Raw genomic sequence first — 26,671 nt, forward strand, 5'->3', positions numbered from 1 at the left:
ATGCAGCCGCTCGAATTGCCATCAAAGAAAAAAAATACGAGTTTTTGTGGATCCGTAACGGAAGAATATTTGCTCGAAAAAACACTGCATCGAAATCGTTTATTATTGATTGCGATGAAAAACTAAAAAAGCTGTAATCGTGGTTGTAGTTGCTTCTCTGATTCAATTCATTTTTCACATTTTTTATTTTTGGATTTGCATATTTCCAAAATTCTATATATTTATTACCAGAATGTAAGAGGCTTGAGAACCAAAGGAGAGAAATTCCGCTTAAACGCATTACAATATGATTATGACCTAATAGTTTTGACTGAAACCTGGCTAAATGATACAGTTTTTGACCATGAGTTTCTGGATCTTTGGTACAACATTTTTAGAAAAGACCGTTGCTCAACAATCTCATCCAAGAGAAAACAGGATCTCAGGACTCAACTTTCCTAAAGAGTGTTAAAAGTCGCACCCTAAGCTTCAATAAATCTGACTTTAGTTAAGTAAATGAGGACCTGTCGCGGTTGCAACGGTCAAAAATTTGGGAAACAAGCGCAACAGTAGATCTAATGGTGGATAAGTTCTATTCTACCATTCTACCATTACTAAAAGATAACACGCCGTACACATGAATCATATCCTACTTGGTTTAGTAGCTCTTTAAATAAGTGTTCCAAAGAAAAACTTATATTTCATAAAGATATAGGCTATATATACCAAAATCCTAGAGACAAAGAGACTTTTGAAATCTTGAGAATTAGATATGAAAAAATGTTAAGAGAATGGTATTGCACGTTTAAGGGAAAGGCTGCCATAACTATGAAAAAAAGCCCCAAACACATATGGTCTTTTGTAAATAATTTAAAACGCAACAGTGGCTCTATACCACACCAAGTTCTCCTAGGCCCCAAAATGGCAACCAGTGGAGAAGAAATATGCGAACTTTTTTCAGTAAGATTCAGTAATACTTCCAATCAGTATATAAGGCTCAGCCCCCAGGAACAGCAACCCATTCGCATATAAATTTTCCGTCCGAAAGTTACTCTTCATTAGGTGAAATTTCATTAAGTGACTCTGAGATTTTTACAAAGTTAGTAAGACTTAACCAATGTAAAGGTATGGGCATGGATGGAGTTCCCAATATTGTATTAACTAAATGTGCTGAAAATTTATCTGTTCTTTTGTGTAGGTTGTATAATAAATCTATACGTGATGGTGTGTTCCCCTCAATATGGAAAACGGCGAAAGAGAAATGTCATCTCAAATTATCGTCCAGTATCCATCCTACCAGCTCTTGGGAAAGTTTTTGAATCGATAGTACACCAGAAAATGTATTGGCACATTAAACAGTATATACACCCACAGCAGCATGGTTTCTTACCAAAAAAATCGACTATAATTAATTTAATTGGATTAATTGAGGAGGTCGCGAAAAGTATTGATGAAGGTAAGGAAATGGACTTTATATATACCGATTTTAGTAAAGCTTCCGACCTCATTTACCATGACTTATTACTGCGGAGGATTTTGGAAATGGGTATTCATGGTTCATTATACAGGTGGTGCGAATCATATCTCAAAAATAGAACTCAAATCGTTAAAATCCAAGATTATGTATTGAGAGCATAGTCAATACCCATGGGGGTACCTCAAGGATCTCACTTGGGTCCACTATTCTTTATCAAATTTATGAATGATTTAGCATATGACTTAAAATGTGATTTTAAAATGTATGCTGACGATTTAAAATTGTACAAGAAAATACAGCAGGATGATGACAACATAATATTACAGGAGAAACTGGACAAAGTAAACAACTGGTGTAGACCTAACAAAATGTTGTTGAATGAAAATAATTGCTATTGCATATGCTTCTCAAAGCATAAGAGACTTAGGAGTAATAGTTTACAGGTCATTAACTTTCAGGGAACATTTTGAAAGCATTATTAAAAGATCTTCCAAGCGTTCTGGTTTTATCTCTAGGCTTATTACTTTTTAAAGATCCGCATCTCTTAACCACAATCTTTTCAAGCATCGTCAGAAGCATATGTACTCTTACAATAGTTGTATATGGTCTCCAAAGTACTTGGTTCACTCTGCAAGATTGGAAAATATTCTTAATGTTCTGTTCTCATTGTAACTCTCATAAAATGGATATTTTCTGTGGGTCTCTCGCCTCAGCTAAAGCCAAAATTAAGGCTATAATATGAATTAATAAACATAATGAATGTTACTTTATCTCCTTATAAACTTGTATAAATGTAACCTAAAAATATAAATCTAACTTCTTCCGGCTCATTTGATTCAGTCTCGTGCCAGATTTTGGCGAGAAAACGCGTCCTGAGGATGCCTCGTGTAGAGGCGAAACACGTGTCGAATTGTTTAAAGACAAATATTGGCGGAATTAACACTAAAGAAAACTCAAATCATTTGTAGTATAATAGGCATTAGCTAAATGGTGGACAATCTTGATTCCCTTGTTTTTAAATAACTTATTAGTTTGATTTTGTGTAGACTTCAGCATATTGATGTAATTTCAACTCAATACCTCTGTCTAGACAGACAGACGGAAGGAGGTCCGGAGCCCCTACAATACCAGCAGTAAGGTGGTCACCTTCTCCTCGCGGCTCCTCTTGCTGGCCTCGCGCGCCTTCATCAGCTCGCGGGTGGGCGCCGCCCCCGCCGCCGCCGCTCGCTTGCTGGACGACGCGCTCGGCGCCGCGCTGTAACGACGACCACACTTCTGTTACGACACGCTTATTTGACTTGTGTGTGACATGTTGTGGCAGTGGGCAGGGAGGGATCCTCAATAATGTGACATCATATTTTTTTCAATATATACTAGTCAAAACAAAATAAGGGCCACTTGATTTTTTTTGACCTCTTTAGCAATAATATTTTTTATGTATTCTCAAGTAGCTGATTATTTATCGTGGTGTTACCTTATTTGTTTACACACATTTTTTAGTATTCCACCTGCATAATTGTTTAAAGTGGGTAGTTTTTGATAATTTATTGGAACTACTTGATTCTATCCGATTTAAAGACGGATTTCAACTCAGTCAAATTGACGATTCTGTCAAGAACACTATAAGTTTTGTTTAACCAGTAGCTGAATTAACATTTTAAAAAAGTTATGCCGAGAATTCGACGTCATATGGACTTGCCAACCGTACCTAGTGCCGTACCATTGCCTCAAGAAGACCATGCGCAGCGTTCTGTGGCGTTGTAGCTGGGTTTTTCCCGGCGAACGATCCAGAATGCTTGGAATCGTTTTCAAGAGACTGGGAGTGTAATCAGGAGACGGGGATTTGGCAAAGTTCGAGCAACTACCGCAGAGAAGGACCGCTAACGTACGCTTGACTGCGCGCAGAGAACGCTGCATGACAGCCTGCTCCTTACATAAGCGTTTGCGGCAGGCTACGGTACACGTCGTGTTAGTGATCAAACCATTAGAAATCGTTTACACGAGGACCTGCAGTTCTCCAGGAGACGCGTAGTGCATATATCATTAAAAGAGCTCATCGTGCAACCCGATTATCGTTCGCAAGGCAGCATCAGTATTGTTTACGGATGAGTGCAAAGTTCAACTTTTAGTGATGACCTTCGCATGATGCGTGAAGGCGAGCGATTTTCGGATGCTTGTATCCATGGAAGTGACAGATTTGGGGGCCCCAATGTTATGGTATGGGGAGGAATCTCTATGTCGGGCAGAACCGAGCTGGTAATTCTAAATGAAGGCATAATAACAGCTCAACGTTACATCAAGGAGGTCGTAACACCCCATGTGGTCTCATATGCATAGAGAATCAGCGCCATATTCCATCTGATGCACGATAATGCTCGCGCTCATACAGCTAGAGAGGAGGCTGGTATACATAGGTGTTGCCCTGGCCTGCAAACAGTCCGGATCTCAATCCCATTGAACACATGTGGAATTCACTGAATTGCAGTGTTCGAAGCACAAACCAACCCGTGCACAATAAAGACAGCTAATAAACATTCTGAATCAAGCTGGGAATCAATTCTTCAAGAAACAGTGGTACACCTAGTGGAGAGTGTACCTTCTAGGCTTCAAGAGTGCATTAGAAAACGAGGAGGGTATACTAGATATTGAGGAAATTCAAAAATTTATAAAATTTAAATTTTTTTCAAAAATTTTTTTCTTCACTAATTATTTTTGCAAAATTGCTATTTTTGAAAAAGTTGAGAAAATGTCATTTTTTTTTATTGTTTGCATCAATATTTTATGCTGTCTACAGTAAAAATCAATTAATTTATCCAATAGAATCATTAATCAACATTTAAACCTCAAGAATTCATGAGAATACTGTAAAAACGTGGTGGCCCTATTTTTGTTTCAACGAGTATATATTTTTATATCTAAGTATTTTAGCACTAATTTTAAACTACTTATAAACTTGTAAATGTAATATTATTGCTGATTTCATAATTTCATAAATTTCTAAACGTAAAATTGCGAAATATGTGACATCACACTTAGTAGAGAGGGGTCTCACAATGTGACCGGGGTCTTGTGACCCTGCCCTCATTCTTATTGTGACAAGAGATCATTAAATTCGTGTGACGTAATTTATGCATTTCCCGCTTGATGCGAGGTGCTTTTTTTATGAAACACGTGTTACCAAATTATACATAAGTAGCCCCTTTACAATATAAATATACCCTCGAGAGCATAGAAATCGTACACTCTAAGATTTTCTTTAAAAATGGTACATTCCGTTAAATATATGAAAATCTGTTATATTAACTTACGGTGGTTTACTCTTGTTGTTGTTGGCGGCGGCGGGCGCCGTCTTCTTGTTGCCCGAGCACACCGAGCACGACTCGTCCGAGCAGGTGCTGTCGCTGGAGCCCGACGACGACTGCCACAAACACGTCACGTTATTTTTGGAACAGTGTGAACTCTAAGACATACACAGATCTGTTCTTTGGAACTTTGCCACTGATTTTTGTGGTAAGAAAAACTGCAATCCGCCGACTGCCCCTCTCTCTCTCTTACCGTGACTGCCGATCTTGTTTTGTCTTCAGTTGTGAAAGAGTCAGCTTGCGTGTTCACGTTTCTCTGTGATAAACTCGCGCGCCACGTTTTTTAGAGGTTATAGAAATGGTTCTTACGCCAAAACGCAAACATAAAATTATAACCATAGCTGAAAATTGTGTAATAGACAATAGAGATGACGTAAAGAAAAAGGAATAGAAACTACAGGTCAAACTTAAAAAAGTCCAGGTTTAAGAAAAACGCTAAAATTGCCAGATAATTTAATGCTCGAAGAAGCGCACACTTGGTTTTTAGAGCAAATTTATCAGGTGAAATCATAATGCAAAAAGTCAAAGTAGGCTGGATTATTTTAAAAAGCGCCATGGCATACGTCAGGTGAGAAAGTCTCTAGTAATGTGGGGGTTGTTCAACCGTTCCAAGAAAAGTTTTTGAAAGTGAGGAGAAGAAGACCTGTGTCCTGAACCAATCGACAATGCAGACAAATCAGGATTGTTTTGGAAGGTTCCCTCAGATTAAAATTAAGCCTCTTCTACTTTAGTGCACCCGGTACCCAGGTATCTAAAACAGAATCACTTTTATGCCTTGTGTAAACAAGTCAGCGAAGTATAAATTACTGTTACTAGTCGTCGGGAAGGCTAAAAAGCCGAGATGTTTCGGATCCGTAAAAATGCCGGGGCGTTATCTATGACAGAGACGTGGTCGGGTAACTAGATATATTTTCCTGGAGAGGATCATAGGATATTTCATTTCAAAAGTCAAACATTGTTTAAAAAAGTAGGTCCACCACAAAGAACATCGTTACGCCTAGATAATGCGCTCGGACGTCTAGACGCCGAAGATGGCAATTTTTCTGTACAGTGCCACCAAACTACACATACTCGAGTGAGCCTAATGGATCAAATCAAAACATCTCCGCAGTATATCGATTAGAACAGTATATATAGGCTGATATATATCGCTTCCGCTTTTGTACTTACAATTTTGTCACATTCCAATTTCCGTGTCGTATCAATTACAGTTCCAGCCTACCTGGGCATTTTGAGCATCTCTTATCGTCAGTTATTCTGTTTGTGTGTTATGATCGCGGTTGTCACTCACCCGGCGCGGGTCGGCGGGCGAGGGCGGGCGCGGGCGGGGCGGCGCGCGGCGCGGCGCGGGCGGTCGGCGGCTGACGAACAAACAGACAAACAACGATCATCACCTGGCACCACCAAACACACATTTATAATACTTACATGCAACTGTTGTGTGATAAGGGGGCTACAACACGAATGTTATAATACTATCACATTACTGTTTTAACACCTAATTATCAACAGCTGCATACAAGACTTTATCTACACCCAGAACATGAATTCTCTAAAAGATTCTGAAACAGTTAGCTCACTGCTAACATTAAAACACCAGTCCTAGTAGTGACCTAATATCATCCATTAGGTACTGATTATATACAAATAAACTAAGTATTAATGAAAGAATTATTTATTTAGTTGTAATTTGCATTTTGTTTAGTGCAATTATTAAAATTCACTTGAATATTATGTTCTTTTGCAACATTCACATATCTGGCAGTGTGTTGTCAAAACTTGAATTTATAAACAAAACAACAATGGCGGGGATTCGCGTAAACGAAAATATTATTTTTAAAAATTCATACAGATCCCACGTATCGAGCAATAAAAATGTGTCTGTCTGTTGAAACTCTTTGCCTATGAATGAAAGAAGTGTTGTTATGAAATTCAGTACAACATTACACCACTCGTTTGGATGATGTAATGGTTATTAGGACATTGGGTGTTTTAATGTTGGCAATAAATAAGCTAACTGTTTCAGAATCTTTGATAGAGGATTTAAAGCATGGGTGTAAATAAAAGATATAAATTAACTTTCTATAATATATGGAGACATATTGACTGTAACAAAAATGTCACAACTGTCCCTATTTGTCAGATCAGCTGCCAAACTCACCACGACTCACTCACAGTCTTTTAACTAGGCACTCACCAACATTACCTGGGTATCTTGTGAGATTCTCGCTTTTTTACTAAAAATTAGTATTATACTTTTTAATATACTCGAGTAAAACTAACATCAGTAACATATGTTTAAACTTGATAAAAAAAAGTGTGTGTGTCAGCTCCAACACCCGACTGGAGCTTACTCCTCAAGGACGATTGTCATTGATCAGGTACTAAACAAAATAAAGTCCAATGAAGTTGGTTATAAATAAACATACAGCAGAAGCTAATAAAAACGTATTAATTAAAAAAATATATAAATTTTAAAATAACAAATTATAAGTTATAATGGAAACTTAACAAAACTTCTTCATAATTATTAATATTGATTTTTCTTATGGTCAAGTACCTAATTATTAAAATCTGTGATCAGCGCCATCTATCGTAATCCGTTATGTTGTCGTTCTCGGTATATTCAGTGTTCGATTATGAAATACAAAATAGTTTATAAAAGTGATACTAGATAACTTTTAATCTAAACTTAGATGGGGTGTTTGTCGTTAAACGCCAACTAATAAAGTTTAGGAAACTAACATACATTAGCCACAACACTTCTTATTGCAAAATAAAATAATTTTCAAAAGTAACGCTAGGTAGCCTACACGACAGCCTACAGGTTTTACTCTCCATATTTTTCTCATACCGGGCGCCTTATATGAAAATCTATTCTTAAAGAGTAAACTCCAATAAACTCCAAAAATTACCAGTTCAATATTCAGTTGTAGTGGCTAGTCTCACCTCGGTGGGGATCTCTTCGGGCTGCGCTTGGGACTGCGCCTGGGACTACGCCTTATGGACCGCGAGCGCGACTTCCTCTGGACGGATGTGCGGCGCAGCGGAGAGCGGCGCCCCGGGGGTGAGCGTGACCAGCGACCCAGCGGGGAGCGCTCGCGGCGACCCAGCGGCGAGCGGGTGCGACGCGCCAGCGGCGAGCGGGACCGGCGACCCAGCGGCGAGCGAGACCGGCGACCCAGAGGCGAGCGAGACCGGCGACCCAGAGGCGAGCGAGACCGGCGCACTACCGGTGATCTGAAACCAAGATAAGATTCTCGTATTTAAATATTTACAATATTATTTATTAAAAGTGAAGGCTTCTAGGATTATCATCATATATCAAAAAGAATTCTGAAGGAATCAATTTTGAGAAAATAAATGCCTTTTATATTATAAGTGTGCAAGTTGATGTGATCTACATGGACTTCAACAAAGCTTTAGACCGTGTTGACTTTATTTTGACATAACTTTCTCCTGTTCAAATCACAGAGCCTCAGAATACATAGTAACTTATTATTTAGGCTGAAATCATATCTCACCAACTACTCGTGGACTGTTATTTTGGAAGGCTTAAGATCAATTTACGTTACTGTAACATCCGGCGTCCCCCAGGGCTTGCACTTAGGTCCTTTATTTTATTATGCATATATTTGGAATATGCACTCGCGTCAGATTCGATAGAGGATATGATGGCCCGTGTCATACACCACCTGGTGGTAATTATTGCAGTTCATACTACATCCTCACTGTCATTGTTCCGGGACGTGATCCGGGACTCACCTGGAGCGCGAGCGGCGCGGGGATCCGCTTTCCAAGTACAACTGCTTGTAGCCCGTGTGGCGCCATCTGAACAAAACAACAAATAAAAAAATATAAAATATAATGTCAAATATGTATATGTAACAACATTATTGTTAATTTATAACATAAATTAAATTTGTAACCAAAATTTATGAACGATACGGGACTCCAACCCGCGACTTCTTGGGTTCCGTCCAAACGCTCTTCCACTGAGCCAACTGTTCGAGTGACGTATGTTTAATAAATCTTGATTGATGTCTTGTTCAACTCAGCAGGTTGTGGCTCCATGTGTACATAAATTTTGGTTACAAATTTTATTTTATTAAACAGAGAAATATAACATTTTATATTTTATTATATAAAACAGATTTCCACCGGTAATTGACTCATCACGAAATCTCAAAAACTACAAAGCCTGCAAACTTCGAATTTGGAAGGTAGGTTCTTTGTAGGACGTAGGGGGATCGAAGTATTTGTATGAAAGTCCTAGATTTTTGAAGTTACAGACGTGAAAATCGACTTTTAGGTTATTAGGTTTAAAAAATAAAAATCTGTGTAAGTTATTTTGGGAAATCCCCTTTAAAGGGTGGTAAAATAGGGGGGTTAAGTTTGTATAGACAGGTTGGAACTATACTTATTTCAACTTGAAATGTAGGTTCTTTATAGGGGATAGGGGGGTAAAGTTTGTATAGAAAGGTTGGAACTATACTTATTTCAACTTGAAATGTAGGTTCTTTATATGGGGTAAGTGCAAGAAAAAAGGATGTTATGAAAATCCACCACCCCAACCGGGTCGAAGTGGGGGTTGGAAGGTTGTATGAAAGTCCTATGTTTTTGAAGTGAGAGACGTAAAAATCGCCCCTTAACCCTTAAGGTTAAGTAGGGGATAAAATTTTGTATGGGAAAGTTTTAATTATTGTTAAATTGATGTTTGGTAGGTCTTTTTAGGGAGTAGGTATCACCTAAGAAAATATTTTACGAAAAACCTCCTACGGGGGTGAAATTAGGTTTGAAATGTTGGATGAAATTCTTATGAAGTTCGGCCGTAGTGGTTTTTTTGTATAGGTGCCTATATAATTAAAGTACCTTTGACACCTACGCCTATCGATGATAAAATTATTTAATAAATAATTGTTATACTAATACATCATTTAGAAGAGGGATTGATTGATGGAGTCAAGACTGCTCATTCTGCTTTCAAATTAACTTTGAACCAGAACACGTGCTTCGAGAAACCAAAATTATTGTATGGGATGAGTGTACTATGGCCCATAAGAAAGACATTGAAGCTCTAAATAGGACACTCCAAGATAAAAGTAACTGTAGCCCACTTATGGGCGGAGTCACGGTACTCTAATTGGCTGGTGACTTCAGACAGACTTTACCTGTTGTCTGTCTCACGAGGGACACGTGCAGATGAAGTGAAGGCTTGCCTTAACTCATCAGTTCTATGGCCTAAAGTTAATATTTTGTCCTTAAAAGTAATTATGGGTGTCTTTCGTCAACATGATTCAAAGGCGGAGGAGTTCTCCAATTTGTTGCTAGAGATTGGTGATAGAATGGAATTTGAAATTAACTAAAAAAACATTTCCAGTAATCTTGGTCATGTTGTATGAGATCTGACTAGCTTAACGGATAGAATCTACCCCAATATTGTTCAATCTGGAGTGAATTGCGCTGCATGGGTGAGAGAAAGAGCTATTCTTTCTGCAAGAAACGACTCAGCCAACAGTTCAAATAAAATATGAATCTTTTGACACTGTATTGGAGGTAGATGATGCTGTGCATTTTCCTATAGAATTTCTTCACACTCTTGAACCTCAAAGTTGGCGCAATCTAAACCCTTCAAAACTTTGCAACGAAACCCGACTTCAGGTCAAGACCTTGCATAAACACGTGGTCGAACCCACCATTTTTACTGGCGTCAACCAAGGCGAAACAGTATTTATCCCTAGGAATCCCTTGATACCATCGGATTACCATCGGATTTGAATTGAAACGTCTGCAATTTCCGGCTAAACTATGCTACGCGATGGCAATTAATAAAGCACAGGGCCAAGCTTTGAAGCTAGCCGGTATAGATCTCAGAAATGATTGTGTCTTGCATGACCAGTTATATGTGGCATGCTCCAGAGTCAGTTCACCAGATTTTTCTACAACCAGAAAGATGAACAAGAAATGTTGTTTACAGGGAAGTTTTAAAAAATAGAACTGTAAATTCCTTCTTTTCACTACCAGCGGATTACCGATTGCAATTTAAACATAGCAACAATTTCTGGTTAAGAAATTATGCTACTCGATAATCTTATTATAATAATAAAGCCAGAATCAAACTTTGAAAACATACGGTGTACCTCTCACAAATTGTTTGTTTCGCGACCAAATCTACCTGCTTGGAGGCTTATAACAATATGTAAATTGAAATTTTGTTTACGGGAAGTTTGAAAAAAATAGAAATGTCAGCTTTTTATTCCAAAATAAAAATGTAAATTGCAACCTCTTTAGGTATGAACTACGGTTTTTACTAGAAATAGGACTTTTGTCGATAAGTTTGATTGCCCTTCCAACAGGAAAATAATCTCATAGGAAATCAGAAATTATGCGCGGACGAAGTCGCGGGCAACTGCTAGTTAATAACATATTAATAAAAACAATGAAAATAGCAAATATTTGACACATTTCATTCACTTAACAATTTAATTATTATTCCGCCCGCGGTTGGTTGGATTCCTCCATTCATACACTTTCTTCAATTATATCTTCTTAATTATTATACTTGAGACACGTATTAAGTAATACTTCTCTCATCTATTTTATAGTACAATTGAACTGACTGTACTACACAACCACTAAAGTACTCTGCATACTCTAACAATTGCCTTATATTTCATACACACAACACATGTTACCTGTTAGGGTCCTTTTCCTCCACCTGCAGCAGCTTGCGGTCCCAGCTGCCCGGAGACGACTGCCGAGCTCTCTTCATCACGTTGTCTATCTCCTTGCGGCGGCCCGCGGGGTTTGATGGATCTGCACAACAAAACTTTTGTAAACCTTCCCTTTAGCGATACTTATACAAATAGATAGAGAAATGTCTGTAATTAGTAGTAAATCTTAAGGTAAGGATGATGTTCAAATATGTTTCAATACTCAATAAGTAGATAATAATAAAATACATTTATTCTGTTATTTAGGTCTGTCTGGACCATTTGTTCTTAGAGGGGGCAAACATATGGTTGTCAAGGGGTGATATGACAGTTGGGGGGTTAATGGTTAACACGTAAACTTGAGTCGGTATAATTTATAGGATTTTATGTTTCTGTATAGAATTAAATATATACTCAGAATAGAGAATGTTGGCACGAGTTCCATAATAACTATATAATATTACGATCGTAATAAACCAATTATTGGGATTATTTATAAGTTATTAGTTATATTGAAAAAAAAGTTTAGATTCCAATTAAAAAATTTTGATAATGTATACACCCTGTTATAAAAATTAAACATGCTGGCAGCGGACGTGTGCTCGACATAGTCTAAGCTTTCTTTCCGCGAACCACCAAACCATTGTATAGGTAAGTACTGGCAAATTTTCACCAGTGGGAGGCTACTTTGCACCGGATGCCGGCCACATTATAGGTACCACAACGGCGCCATCAACTGAGCGACGTTCTGCTAGTCTCGTCCCATATTGTCATAAAAAAAATTAAGTAGACTATATGTGTACTACAGCCCATTTTCAAAATATAACAAAAACGTAGGTCGTCACAGCGATGTTAATTATTATGACCACAATAACACACAAGTGTTACCTTACATACATATTTCGGCAAGTTCATTCTTGCTAGTTCCTGTTGTGCAGTACTTAGAAATCATCAATTATTATACATTAATTACACTCTATTCAAAACTAGTACTAGTAGATATATATCTGAGTGAACATGTTAGTTGTTACATATTATACTGATCTACAAGTGTGTTAGAACCCATACTGCCACTTGTTATGATCTTTGTATATTTTAGATACACCCGCATACACAAAAATATATACATATAATACAAAAAAAGAATCAAAGTAGTAAATCATCCAATATAATTAAGAGTGTAGCAACACAAACACCGGGAGACACCTGTTCAATCCCCGCCCACCCAGAGTACTGATGTGTATGAGCTTATCAAATTCATGAGTACATTTATTTGATGCTCTTTGGTTTAAGAAAACATTGTAAGGAAACCTACACCTGAGTGAAAGATTTCCAAATTGGCACTAGGCTTTCAAGTCTCTAGACATCAAATTGCGGAAAATAGCCCGCATACCTAGCACATTAATAACAAATAGTGTGAAAGCATCTGATGGTAGAATGACATATATTATTATCAAAGAGGGGACAAATGAATGTATGGATCTCCTGAGGGTAAGTTATTGGCTCATGATCAATGTGTGTCAGCTCCACTCACTCATAAGGTTAACCAATAAAATGTGCGCACACAACTTGTTGCAACCAAAGCAGGCTCACCAACACACCCACCAGTAATCTTGGCATGCTGTGGGTTCCTGTCCATGTGCAAGCGGTTCTTAGAAGCTGCAACAGCAGCCCTGGACACAGAGCCGTTACGTCGTGATGAAGACATTCTAGAATATAACAATAAATGTTAATGGAGACAAGTTATTATGATGAAAATGAATTTTAGTTAATGAACAGGCTGGGATGCACCGGTATGCCAATGTAAATAATAACTGAAACTAATTAAAATATTGTTTAAAATCTTAAGGTTTCATATATAGGACTTAATCAATATCTAATAAAAATATTAAAAAATAACCAAGATTTTTATAATTTACTAGTTTATCTGCAATCAGTCTTAGACTATTAAAGATATGTTGTCAAATTCAAATAGTTTATTTCTCAAAATAGGATAACTGGATCACCTTTTGAAGTTACAAGAAAATATAAATAATTCAAATTATTTACATTGTTTTACTCCCATGTTTTTATCTGTTAAATAACCTTGAATTGTATAATAAGCTTTTTTTTAAACTGTTTTAATTATACGAGGGCTGCACTGAAAATTTCGGGAATCAAGGAAGTCACACAACATTACTATTTAAAAACGTATTTATTGCTTTTCGAAGTATTCTTCGCGAAATTTGACACTTTTTTCCATACGATGGAACCCATCATTGAAGCAACCATTCCATTCGGAAGTTGGGGTCTCCAAAATGGCCGTTTTGTAGGCGTCCACAGCTTCTTCAGGTGATGATAATCTCTGACCACGCAATTTATTCTTTATTTTAGGGAAAGTATAGAAATCATTAGGGCTTAGGTCGGGGCTGAACGGCGGATGGTCTAATAATTCTATGTTTTCTTGGTCTAAAAACTCTTTTGTTCTGTGCGCGGTGTGAGAACTTGCATTGTCGGGATGATGCGGCTGTTACAGATCTCTTTACGGAGCTCAGAAACAACCTGTGGCAAACAAATGCTAGCATACCATTCTGCATTAGCCGTTCTTTGTCCCTCAAGAGGAATAGTCGCAGCATGGCCGGTTTTGGAGACAAACGTGGCCACTTTTTTTTTGCAACACTCCGTGAACGAACAATTTTTGTTGGCTTTAACTCATTTTCGAAGACCGAAACTCGTGACTGGTTTTTTGTTTCGGGTTCGTACGCGTATATCCAGGATTCGTCACCTGATACGATATTGTATACAGCATTTGAGGATCCTGCGTGGATTATTTCGAGAGTTCTGACGCACCAAGTAACGCGAGCCGCTTTTTGCTCTTCACAGAGCAAATGCGGTATCCATCGGGAAAACAACTTTTTTACACCTAATTGTTCATGCAAGATTATTTGTATTTGACTGATGCCAATGTCTAAAGTTGTCTTAATTTCGCAGTATGTCACATGTCGATCTTCCTCAATCAGCTTACGCACAGCATCAACGTTTTCTTTGGTGACTGCAGTTTTTGGACTACCTTGCCGGGGATCATCACTGAGCTTGACACGTCCACATTCAAATTCAGCAAAACAGCGATAAATTGTGGTTTTGGATGGGGCTTCATCGCCAAATGCAGAAATCATCAGGTCAACACACTGTTTTTGTGTTAAACCACTTCGAAAGTCATAATAAATCATTGCTCTAGAATTTTCTCGAGTCAATTCCATTTTCTCAACGACTAAACAAGTTTGACAAGACCTTGTGACAAGACCGAGAATCTTTTATTAAATAAATAAATGGTATTCGATTTTTAAAACCACGGAGTTTTCAATTAAAAAGATTTTAATATGACAGGAACAGTGGTAATATTCCATTCCCGATACTTTTAGTGCAGCCTATGTAGTTTGCGAATTTCTTCTTATTATAAAAACAAACACATTGTCCCTTAAATGATTAGTCTATTTTCGTTAGCCTTGTGTGAATCAGAGCAAGATTGTTTATTTTAAAATGGTCTATATTTTTATGAACACATATTAGTTTTTCAAATATGTATTGACACGGTACTGTTAATATGTTGATCTTCTTAAATTTATCTCTCAATGAATGTCTATGGGATAGTTGTAGATTGCTCGAACAGCTCTTTTCTCAAGCACAAAAATTATTTGAATATCAGCAACATGTCCCCACAGTTATATACCCTAGGACATAACAGTATGGAAATAACTAAAATATATGACATGTGGGTGCCATTAAAGTTTTGAGTCTAAAGTAGTACCAAACAAACTGTGGTGCCTACAAATTCAAATATTTTTATTCAAAATAGGATTTATAATCACTTATTGAATGTCAAAATCTACCACCCATTCAAAAGAGACTGCCTCAGACCTGAGAAGAATGGGCGCAAGAAACTCAGCGGGCTTTTTTTTTTATATAAAATATGGATTACAATGTAATATCGTACAATAAACATTAATAATTTAAGAGCCTGAGGGTGTTCGCTTTAATCCCAGTCCGTGGTGTCATTAAGAAAATCGTTTATGCTATAATAACCTTTCGCACACAAACGCTTTTCAACAATTCTTTTAAATTTCGTAACACATTTGTTTTGTACATTTTCTGGGATCATATTGTAGAAGCATATACATCGCCCAACAAAAGACTTACCAACTCCACCCAACCGAGTAGTAGGCATAACAAGTTTATGTTTGTTCCTCGTGTTAACATTATGAATGTCACAGTTTCTAGAAAATTCCTCAATGTGCTTATGAACATACAATACATCATCAAAAATGTATTGAGAAGCAACAGTCAAAATGTTTATTTCTTTAAATTTTTCTCTTAATGATTCTTTAGGACCTAGGTTATAAATCGCGCGAATAGCCCTCTTCGGCAGCACAAAGATAGTATTAATATCGGCCGCACTGCCCCATAACAATATACCATAGGACATAATACTATGAAAATAACTAAAGTATGCTAATCTCGCCGTATCTATGTCAGTTAACCGTCTGATTTTCTTAACCGCATATGCTGCAGAACTAAGCCTATTCGCCAATCCTTCAATATGGGGGCCCCACTGCAATTTGGCATCAAGAGTAATGCCAAGAAATATAGCAGATTCCACTGGTTTTACCACCTCTCCATTTAATAAAATATTCGCATCTACATTTTTGACATTTGGCGCGGTGAATTTAATATATTTGGTTTTATGATTATTCAACAATAAGTTATTGGCGCTAAACCAGTACACGATGTCAGATAGAGCATTGCTTACTTTGTCATACAAAACTTGGCTTCGTTTCACTTTGAATATAAGTGAAGTGTCATCCGCAAACAATACCACCTTGTGTTTTTTTTCTACAAGGTTAGGTAGATCATTTATATAAATTAGGAAGAGGAAGGGTCCAAGAATAGACCCTTGTGGTACCCCCATACCAAGAGGAGTCCCAGGAGATCTCCTGCCATTCACCTCGACCCTCTGAATCCTATTATTTAAATATGAGATCAGAAGATCGAGTGCAGATTCTTTTATACCATAGTGGCATAGCTTCCTGACCAGCGTGGAATGTTGAAAGTTACAAGTTACAAATACTCCCTAAGTCCACAAGTACATTTCACCTTACAGACATTTGCAGTTAGGAATTTAATACATTTAGTTGTTGTTTTTCACAATTGAGTGTGCTTCCTTGCCGAAGCATCTAATGCTCCTGCTTACTCACTCTCTGGAGTGAAGTGTTTGCTCATCACACCAGATCAAGGGTTTCCTGTAGCTAATGTCTAATAACAAGAGGTGTTACCAAAGTATTGGGGTGGCGAAACAGTCTATTTTTATATCTCTCTGAAGGTAGTGTACTTTCATGCTTGATTTTGGTAATGCCTAGATGTTCAAGTATTTCAACAGTGCACTTGAAATATTTCTTAATATAATGTTTTGCTGTGTTTGGATAATGTTGATGTTAGAAGTGCTTGCAATATACTATATATGCACACACTGGCTTCAAAGATGATTTTTATTTGTGATTTGGCGTGATTTTGGCGCTCACGTTCTGTGACTGCATATTATTTTATGTGTATTAATAGATGACTTATAATAAGATGATTTGTGTAAATGTATCTGAATATAAAATATATTATAAGTATAAATAAAATTAAGATTAAAATAAATATTGCACAGTTGCTATGATTTCTAGATTTCTAACATAAAATATTCTACTAAAAACTGATACCTTGGCTGATGTGTACATTACAAAATAAACTCAAGATAGGCACAAAATGTACCATAATAATTAATAGTAAATGCTGACACAATTATCTCCATAATGAATTGTTGTTAAAGAACACAAAATATAAGTATATACTATATTTTAAAGCTATTTAAATACAAACAAACATTGACTGGATCTTATGCTTTTCTGAATATCATCCCAACACAAAGCTCAATGAAATACAAAGTGTTTAATATCATTGACCAATCAGCAATAATGTTACAAACTACAGTACAACAGCTGTTCAAAACCTCTATTGCTCAACAACAAATAACTATTTCACCTCCCATTTCCTACTTCAAAGGGTAAGTGAATCTAAACCTCTGCAAGTCAATATTTTCTTTAACAAAAACCATACCTAAGTTGAAACTCATTATTTAACTATGATCTTTTTACAAGATTTAAATGTCATGCTTGATGGAAAAACCATATTACCCAACACAAGAATTTCACCCAGCTAAGTGGTCGAAATATCTAGGAACCAATGATTCACCCATTTTGTTAAATTCAAGGTTTAGACTTTAGAGTGCCCAGAACATGTCGGGTTAATTAAAAAACCAAAAGTAGAGATTATAATAAAGCATATAGAAAATCTTAATTCATGGTAATTATAGTATTATTAGTGCTTAATATATAAAATATTAAAAATTGCAGTAGTTTCATTGTTACCATATGGCTAATCATAACATAATATTATATATAAATATAACATACAAAATATGTTATATTTTTAATGTTTGATGCTGCAAACATACCATGTTTTCATTGTTATACTATAACCGATAACTTTACTTTTTAGCTAATTAACTATTGTGCACAAGTTTTGAGGAATTCCACTACAATAATATTATAATAAGTACACTTATTTACTAGTTTAAGATGGTAAAACCAATGGTAAATACAATGATTGTTATAGTAAAATAAATCCTCACAAGATGTAGAAGATCGGAGATTATTACTGACGGAAGTTAACAAATCACTCAACTTACCAGAGTTTTCCATGAAACATACTTGACAGATGGTAGCCAAATGCCAGCTAAAACTTATTCATCTTCTGAGCTATCTTTAATTTTTCATTACCTAAGCTATTTATACATTACTTTCACAAGATGGCGGGCGTATATTGATTTTTCTCGCAGCCACTCACCTGTCGTATTATTATATTGAGATCGGCTCACCTATGTTATTCTGAACAATTCTCTGGAGCGAGGGCTCCGAACGCGCGCGGCAAGTCGCGAAGGGGCGAAGCCCCTTTTCGGCGCGGGCTGCGGCACCACGCGGCAGGACTCGATGTCCAGGAGAGCCGCTGCAAGCCAACCGACATACTTATAAACACGATTACGCGACGCGACGACGCGACTTAGCGGTCGCGAGAACGGAAAGAGCCCACGCCAGGCAAACATGCAGCCTTCGGGCTCTCGCGGCGGCGGAGTCGCGGCGGGACTTGATCGATATCGACGAGTCACCTCCTTGGCATCCGTCAATTTCTTTATAGCAATCCTGTCGTCCTCGGCAGCTGAATGTAACATATTAACTTAATCCACATTAATTAATCACAAGACAAAGTTACGAACCAGTAAACACCAAAACTTTCACTGATGTCCAATGGAGACGTGCTGATCACTCGAAACTCTAACGACACACCTTGCCCAAAGCATCAGCCATTTTGTTTTAATTTAGAAAATAGAAAATGCTTCGGAGTTTCGGACTTCAATTTAAAACCACTGTCACAGTATCACCTGTCACCGCGTGACAGGTGTCACAGTCACGCTCAAAATTCAATTATAACGTAGACTGAGAAAACCTTCCCGGACTTCTCAGTCTACGAATTAAAATCATATAAATTGACATTAGGGTTGACAATTAATTGCAAAAGCTGTCTTATTTCAGCCATAGAATAAGTATCGCAATAATATCATCGTTATATATTTTCCCTATTTCTCATCTTGTGGTCTGCTCTGTGGTGACTTTTTAAAGTCGCGCGCTTAAAATCAAAGATGAATAAATAATTGTCGCGATTAAGGGTTGTACACGGTTATTTCTCTTGATTATTTGAATGCTTGAACACAATTCTTAGTATTAATAATAAAATACCTATACAAAAGTGGTTGTCGTGTGTCAAACCGAAAATCCTTAAAATTAAAATAACTGAATTAGAAATATCCTCCATTCCTTACGTGCAGTGCAGGCTCTCAGTTCTGTAGAGATCTCTTCTGATTCCATTTCAGAAACGTAAAGTTGTTTTTTGGGAATTAAAGTAGTAAGCCGCGAGATCAGGACTGGATGACTCATTATCTCAAAACCCGCTAAAGCCAAATATTCGACTGTCCGTCTTGCATGCGATGAGGCGTTGTCTTGGTAAAGTAGGGTCCCCTTGCGAGGACCAACCAAACCTCGCTTTTGTTTCTAATCAGCCGGTTCTAAAACTCTCAGTGGTAGTCACTATTGTGAAACGGTGGTTGTACAAAATAATACACATAAGTATATGTTTGGGTTTATGCAAAAATAATCATAAAAAAATTATGCTGTGTGACAGTTAACGTCAACCTTCAAATAGTCTAAAATAACTTCAAATATTTTTTCAAAAGCATTATTATTTATCGTTAATATTAAAAGGCAATTAATATATCTTTACAAAGTTCTACAGAAAACCACTAACCATAATTATAATTGAATATTTATGTAAATACCATTCTGGAGGTTATTGTCAATAAAAAGGCATTTATTTTCTCAAAATTTATTCCTTTAGAATTCTTTTTGATGTCATTTCTAATATACTAGATACTTCAATACCACTGTTTTTAAAATACCGAACAAAAGACACGAACTATATTTAATTTAAGTTTTCATTTTGTCTATTTTATTAGTAGCTAATCCCGGTCACGTCCCAGTTCCATCATGTGACATTTAAATGTCATATAGTGATGGTATCAATGTGTATTTGAATCTAATCTAATTTGAACGTTTTTTATCATCGCGTTAATCCTTTGTCCAGGGCTCAGGGAGTTTTCCTCATCATTTCACTGCAGTCTATATTGGGTCAACGCGGTCAAATAGAAATTATGTACAGTTACCAAAGTCGAATTAACTCAGCCCTTGAGGTTGTTAAAGTCAGTTTCCAAGCCAAGGTGGCCTTCTTATTTAAAAAAGCATCTATCGCTAAACCACCACCACTATCATAACATTTCCGGTAGTGTTAACACCATGAGCGTTCCTGCTTGGACTGTCCGTAGTATTCTAGGGGAACATTTATTTGCATAATGTATCTACTCAAACTTTCGTAACATCAAACATTACGTCAAACCTTCCATTCTTATTTTTACATCTGTATCTCCACGTGTCTATGTCACACGTCCAACCATAACCTGACGCCTTCATTCCTATTACAGCCATGAGGCTGGGGTTTGAGTTAGGATAATAAACATAAGCACATTGAGGAATTTGCTAGAAACTGTGACATTCATAATGTTAACACGAGGAACAAACTTAAACTTGTTATGCCTACTACTTGGTTAATTCGAGTTAGTAAGTATTTTATTGGGCGATGTATATGCTTCTACACTATGCTACCAGAAAATGTACAAAACAAATGTGTTACGAAATTTAAAAGAATTGTTAAAAAGCGGTTACTAAAGCATAAACGATTTTCTTAATGACACCACCGACTTGGAATGAATCAGGCTCTTAAATTATAAATGTTTATTGTACGATATCACATTGTAATCCATATTTTTATATAAAAAAAAGACCGCTGAGTTCTTCTCAGGTTTGAGGCAGTTTATTTTTAAAGGGTGGTAGTTGTTGACGAAGTTGTTGACGTTCAATAAGTGATTTTTGAATCCTATTTTGAATAAAATTTGAATTTGAATCTTGAAGCAGATTTTCTTTCCTTTTTGATGACCATGGCGCTCTTTGTTATATGACAGCATGCCTTTGACTATCATAATGTTAACACCAGGAACAGACATAAACTGATGATGCCTACTACTCGGCTTCGTCGAGTTAGTAAGTCTTTTGTGGGGCGATGTATATGCTTTTACAACAAGATCCCAGAAAATGTTCAAAATAAAGGTGTTACGTTATTCAAAAGAATTGTTAAAAAACGTTTGTGTGGTAAAGGTTACTATAACATAAATGACTTTCTTAATGATACCACAGATTGGGAATGGAGCGACCGCCCTCAGGCTATTAAATAATAAGTTTAATTGTACAATGTTACTTTGTAAATGTTACTTTAATTGTAAAACATATTTTTGATGAAAAAAAAAGCCCGCTGAGTTTGTTGCGCCCATTCTTCTCAGGCCTGAGGCATTCACTTTGGAATGGGTGGTAGTTTTTTTTTTGACTTTCAATAAGTGATTTCACATTCTATTTTGAATAAAAATATTTGAATTTGAATTTGAATTTGAATATCACCATGCTATATCGACTAATAGTCATCCAGTATTTTTAACTTGTCGATAGGATTTATCTTAGAAAGCAACGGAGAAGGTCTGGCAGTTAAAATGAATGTAACAGCCGTTGACTGGGCCATGGGACAAGGGAGTTCTCACAAAACACCCATCCTACGAGCTATACCATAGTTCGTGAACGATGCTGTTCCCCAACACTGTATGATATATTCCTTTGTAGTTCTATTGAATTATTTGAAAATAGCAGATATTACTCTAGATATATTCTATATCTAATTATTTAACCGAAACATTTAGGGTCGTCAAAAGATTGATAAAATACTGACACCCAGTGGTGATGAAGATGTGTGTAAAATACTGATCTAGAGCTGAGGTCTGATGGCAAAGATCATGACGAAGGAAGTATTGTCGAGCACTTAACATAATAATATTCACCACGCGGATGTAAACCAGCAGAAATAAATATAATCACACCAATTATGTAATAATTAGTTTACAATAATTATTACAAATGGCGCCAACAAAACACAACATTGCCAATAATAATTATTATTATCTATAAACACGCGGCTAGATCGTGGCTTCATAATATCTGTAACTGCGACACCTATTACTAGGCTGTGTTTGTAATTAAACATATTGATATTGAGATAGAGGTAACTTGTACGTTATTTTCGGAAGATCATAAATTAATTATCATAATAACAGCTCCGCCGCCGCCATTTTTTGGTTCATTTGTAAAACATCGGTCCTTGAATATTTTGTTAGATGTTATTTCTTAACATAGTAGGTTGAAATGTGCTATTTAATTATCAAAAGTAATCACAAAAAGTAAGTGTGAGAAACGTGCAGCATTTTTTTATTATTATGCCGATTTTTTAAAATTTTAAACTTCTTTACGATTTTCTTGAACTAAAGTATTTTACTAATATAAAAATTCAAAGGAAAATTTGGCTCCGTCATTCTACAGCTAGTTGTCCGTTAGGGACTCGGTCTAAATACTAATTAGAATAATAAATAAAGATAAATCAAATCAAAATCACTTTATTGATGTAGGTCAATAAAATTACACTTATGAATGTCAAAAGTTTTCTTTTCTTTACATTTACCACCACTTCAGAAATGGTGGAGCAGAGTTTCTAGTAACAGGATCATCCAGCCACCACAAGCGGTGCTTCACGAGCATGACGCATGGGCCAGCCATCGCCTCCCTCGACCACATTTTAGGGAAGAATGACCCGCCCCAAGTCACCACTACACGCAGTGGCATTTTAACTCCTGGACAAGATTTTGCAGTAGAAACTTTTCCACTGCAAAAACTTGAAGACTTCTTCTCGCATATAGTATAGTGTATCTGGCTGCAACTCCAGATATAGTTTTTCTTTTCTTTTCAAAATGAGTGAATCTTATGAAGAAGTTCGATAAATTTAAAAATTTTATTACAAAAAAGGATACAATGCAACGCAATCTGCGAAAATTGTGACATTTATGGATTTTCAATCCGGGAATTTATGTTACTTAAGATGCACCCGTCTCTGGTCGCCCTGTTACGGATAAAATGAATGCCATTTTTGTTAAAGTGGAGCAAGGTCGGCGTTATGATAGCTGAAGAACTGGGAATCGAACACAAGACAGTTTTGGAAAATTTGATAAAGCAGGGAACAGAAAAAATATGGGTAATGTGGCACCTAGACGACCTCAATGAAAGATAACTGATGAACCGAGAATTCTTTTGTAATTTTTTATGGAGTCGTTATGAAACTGAACCGTTTTTGAAGATTTATAACAGATGATGAGAAGTGGATAAGAGCGACCGAAACAGATCAGTAAGGCTTCACACACTGTGGCGAGAGCCGGGTTCAAATGATGGTGGTTGTGTAGTGGGGTGGGATGCACATTGCTCATTATTAGCTTGTAGCGCGGCTGGGTAACACCATCCATTGGGATCTCTGAAGTCAAAGTTAAATAAAATTTATTCAATCAGGCTTATTCAACTAAGCGGTTTTGAAGCATCATTAAAGAGGTTTAAATCATTTGAATTTCTGAATGTACTATATGTTCGGAAAAAGTAGAGCTCGTGAGAAAAACATACAAGAAACTCAAACAATGGTTGTACCTACTCGTAATAACTATTCAAATTCAAATATTTTTATTCAAAATAGGATTTAAAATCACTTATTGAACGTCAAAAACTACCACCCATTCAAAAGAGACTGCCTCAGACCTAAGAAGAATGGGCGCAAGTAACTCAGCGGTTTTTTTTTATATAAAATATGGATTACAATGTGATATCGTACAATAAAAATTTATAATAGAGAGCCTGAGGGTGTTCGCTTTATTCCCAGTCCGTGGTGTCATTAAGAAATTCGTTTATGCTATAATAACCTTTACCACACAAACCTTTTTTAAGAATTCTTTTAAATTTCGCAACACATTTGTTTTGTACATTTTCTGGGATCATATTCTAGAAGCATATACATCGCCCAACAAAAGACTTACTAACTCGACCCAACCGAGTAGTAGGCATAACAAGTTTATGTTTGTTCCTCGTGTTAACATTATGAATGTCACAGTTTCTAGAGAATTCCTCAATGTGCTTATGAACATACAGAACATTATCAAAAATGTATTGAGAAGCAATAGTCAAAATGTTTATTCCTTTAATTTTTCTCTTAATGATTCTCTAGGACCTAGGTTTTAATTATAAAGGACTAGTTTTTAACCTGATGCCTGCCGCCGCACATAGGTAGATTTCGACGATTTAGGCGGCCAAAAGTCATTTTTTCAAAGTCAATTTAGCCATAAAACTTTGACCGGTACCGTTACAAGACACTTCCATGAATCTATCCTCACTATCCCCACCCTTGGGCCATGTGCCATGAATTATTTACACATAGTCGAAACGTGACCTCCGTTCCCGGTGTACGTTACAGTTCTCGACGCGTCGCGTCGCTCACTGTGCAACTTCTCTTACAAAGTCCATATTTTTTTTGTGAAGTTAATTACCTTAGTTAAAGTGATGGATTCGCATAATTCAGGTATGAATCTTTGAAACTATATATAATAATGGTGTTTTATTACAGATTGTCATATTTTTTTTCACTTGTAAGACAAGATGTTTTTTGTACAAATTTATCATTGATTTTCGATTTCTCAAGAGTTTTAATTATACTTCAGGGTCCATCCCACCTGTTTTCTTCTCTTTTACTTTAAATTTGCCGCTAGAAACCGCAAATCTCGGAAAAATCCTTATCAAAGATTTTTTGTAAAAAAACAAGAAAAAAAAATATTTTTTCTAACGCTTCTAAAATATAGTTGTCTTCGTTTTAGGGTCATCAAATACCTCTGGCGTGAAGGTAGTGACGAAAAAATATTTATTTGACCTAATGCAGGGACAAAACTTACCTTCTTTTGATGAGAAATTGGATTATTTAGAGAATTACTTGCTGGTGCGCTATGGTGATACAGAAGACAATAAAAAAACTCTTAAGCATAAATTTTCATACGTTAGATCGCAAATGAAACAAAGATGGTTGAAAGCACATAAAAATAAAGAGTTTTTCGAAAAAAATAATAGTTCTTGGTTAGGTGGAACCTTTGAGATTCCGATTGAAACAACTCATCGCCAGGGTCGTCCAAGTAAATCGTTTGCCGATTTGAGTGAGCGAAGCAAGAGAAGGAAAACAGAAGAAATACGTTCTTCTGTGGACCCTGAAGTAGTAGTCCATGCTGCGCAAGTACTTTTACAATCAGATGGAAAAAGAAATGCGTCCAAAGTCCTGAAGGACGTAACCAATTCGCCAACAAAAGCCAGTCAATACAAAAAGGCTTATTCTAAGGTTGATGAAGCTATCCCTCCGTTGACCCCCTTCGAAGCACTTAAGATGTTTGTTGAGGCTGATCTCACACAAAGGCAATATGAAATAATAAGAGCAACAAACAAAAGACATTTCCCTTGTTAGGACCTTTTGTTGAAAGCGAAGCAAGAGTGTTACCCGCCAAAATCGGCTTTACGGGTAACGGCTACCTGCGCGGAAATGGACCTTCAAAGCCTAATTGATCACACCGTTACGCGCTTATCGAAATTCCTGGAAGAAGTTTTGATAACACTAATTCTAATGAAAGACAATCATTAACTATTATATTGAAATGGGGTTGTGACGGCTCACAACAAACGCGGTATAAGCAGAAATTTACAGAAGATGCCGACTCTGATGCAAATATATTCTTGAGTTCTTTTGTTCCAATCCAAATTGTCTGTGGAGAACAGGGCAAAAAGGTTGTATGGCAGAATCCTACACCTTCGTCACCACGATTTTGCCGACCGATTAGATTTCGCTTCGTGAAAGAATCAACAAATATCACTAGAGAAGAAATAGCATATGTAGAAAATGCACAAAAGCGCCTGACCGCAACAAAAGTTGATATTAATTCTAACAAATATACGTTTCGGCATATTATGAAAATGACGATGATTGACGGCAAAGTATGCAACGCAGCTACAAACACTTCTTCAACAAGTCGGTGTTTTATATGTGGAGCGACATCAAAAGACTTCAATGATCTTAGTAAAAATAATGTAGTAAAATGTCCCGAAGCTCTCGAGTTTGGAATCTCTAATTTACACGCCAGGATACGGCTTTTTGAAAGCATTTTGCATTTAGCATATAAATTACCCGTAAAAAAGTACAGAGAAAGGAGGACCCCAGAGGAAAAGTTGTTAGAAGAACAAAGATAAAGGGAAATTCAAGAAAGATTCAGAACAGAAACTGGCCTTTTAGTTGATATGCCTAAAGCTAACTTTGGTAACACAAATGATGGGAATACCAGTAGACGCTTTTTTGATGACACTGAATTGGCTGCTGAGATTACAGGCATTAACCATGAAGTTATCCATAGGTTGAAGGTTATATTAGAGGTGATTACTAGTGGCCATAAAATTGATGTTTCT

At 36.7% G+C, this 26,671-nt stretch overlaps 1 protein-coding gene across 5 annotated transcripts in view; it reads right to left on the minus strand.

Annotated features, from left to right (window-relative positions):
* LOC126973240 (serine/arginine repetitive matrix protein 1) overlaps positions 1 to 18,996 on the minus strand; it is a 34,561-nt gene extending 15,565 nt beyond the window's left edge. The window contains exons 1-9 of one of the 5 annotated variants that reach the window (XM_050820439.1): positions 18,883 to 18,996; positions 18,487 to 18,614; positions 13,137 to 13,240; positions 11,514 to 11,634; positions 8,584 to 8,649; positions 7,768 to 8,058; positions 6,110 to 6,179; positions 4,765 to 4,874; positions 2,603 to 2,711 (exon numbers count right to left, since the gene is read on the minus strand). In XM_050820439.1, the coding sequence (XP_050676396.1) occupies positions 2,603 to 2,711; positions 4,765 to 4,874; positions 6,110 to 6,179; positions 7,768 to 8,058; positions 8,584 to 8,649; positions 11,514 to 11,634; positions 13,137 to 13,239 (870 nt within the window). In that variant the 5' untranslated portion in view covers position 13,240; positions 18,487 to 18,614; positions 18,883 to 18,996. Of the gene's footprint in view, positions 1 to 2,602; positions 2,712 to 4,764; positions 4,875 to 6,109; positions 6,180 to 7,767; positions 8,059 to 8,583; positions 8,650 to 11,513; positions 11,635 to 13,124; positions 13,241 to 18,455; positions 18,615 to 18,882 lie in introns of all 5 variants that reach the window. The other 4 variants (XM_050820437.1, XM_050820440.1, XM_050820438.1 and 1 more) reach the window with 4 other exon arrangements.
* Between the last annotated feature and the right edge of the window lie 7,675 nt (positions 18,997 to 26,671).

The sequence above is a fragment of the Leptidea sinapis genome, chromosome 29 (genome assembly GCF_905404315.1).
Source record: "Leptidea sinapis chromosome 29, ilLepSina1.1, whole genome shotgun sequence".
Classification (NCBI taxonomy): Eukaryota; Metazoa; Arthropoda; class Insecta; order Lepidoptera; family Pieridae; genus Leptidea; species Leptidea sinapis.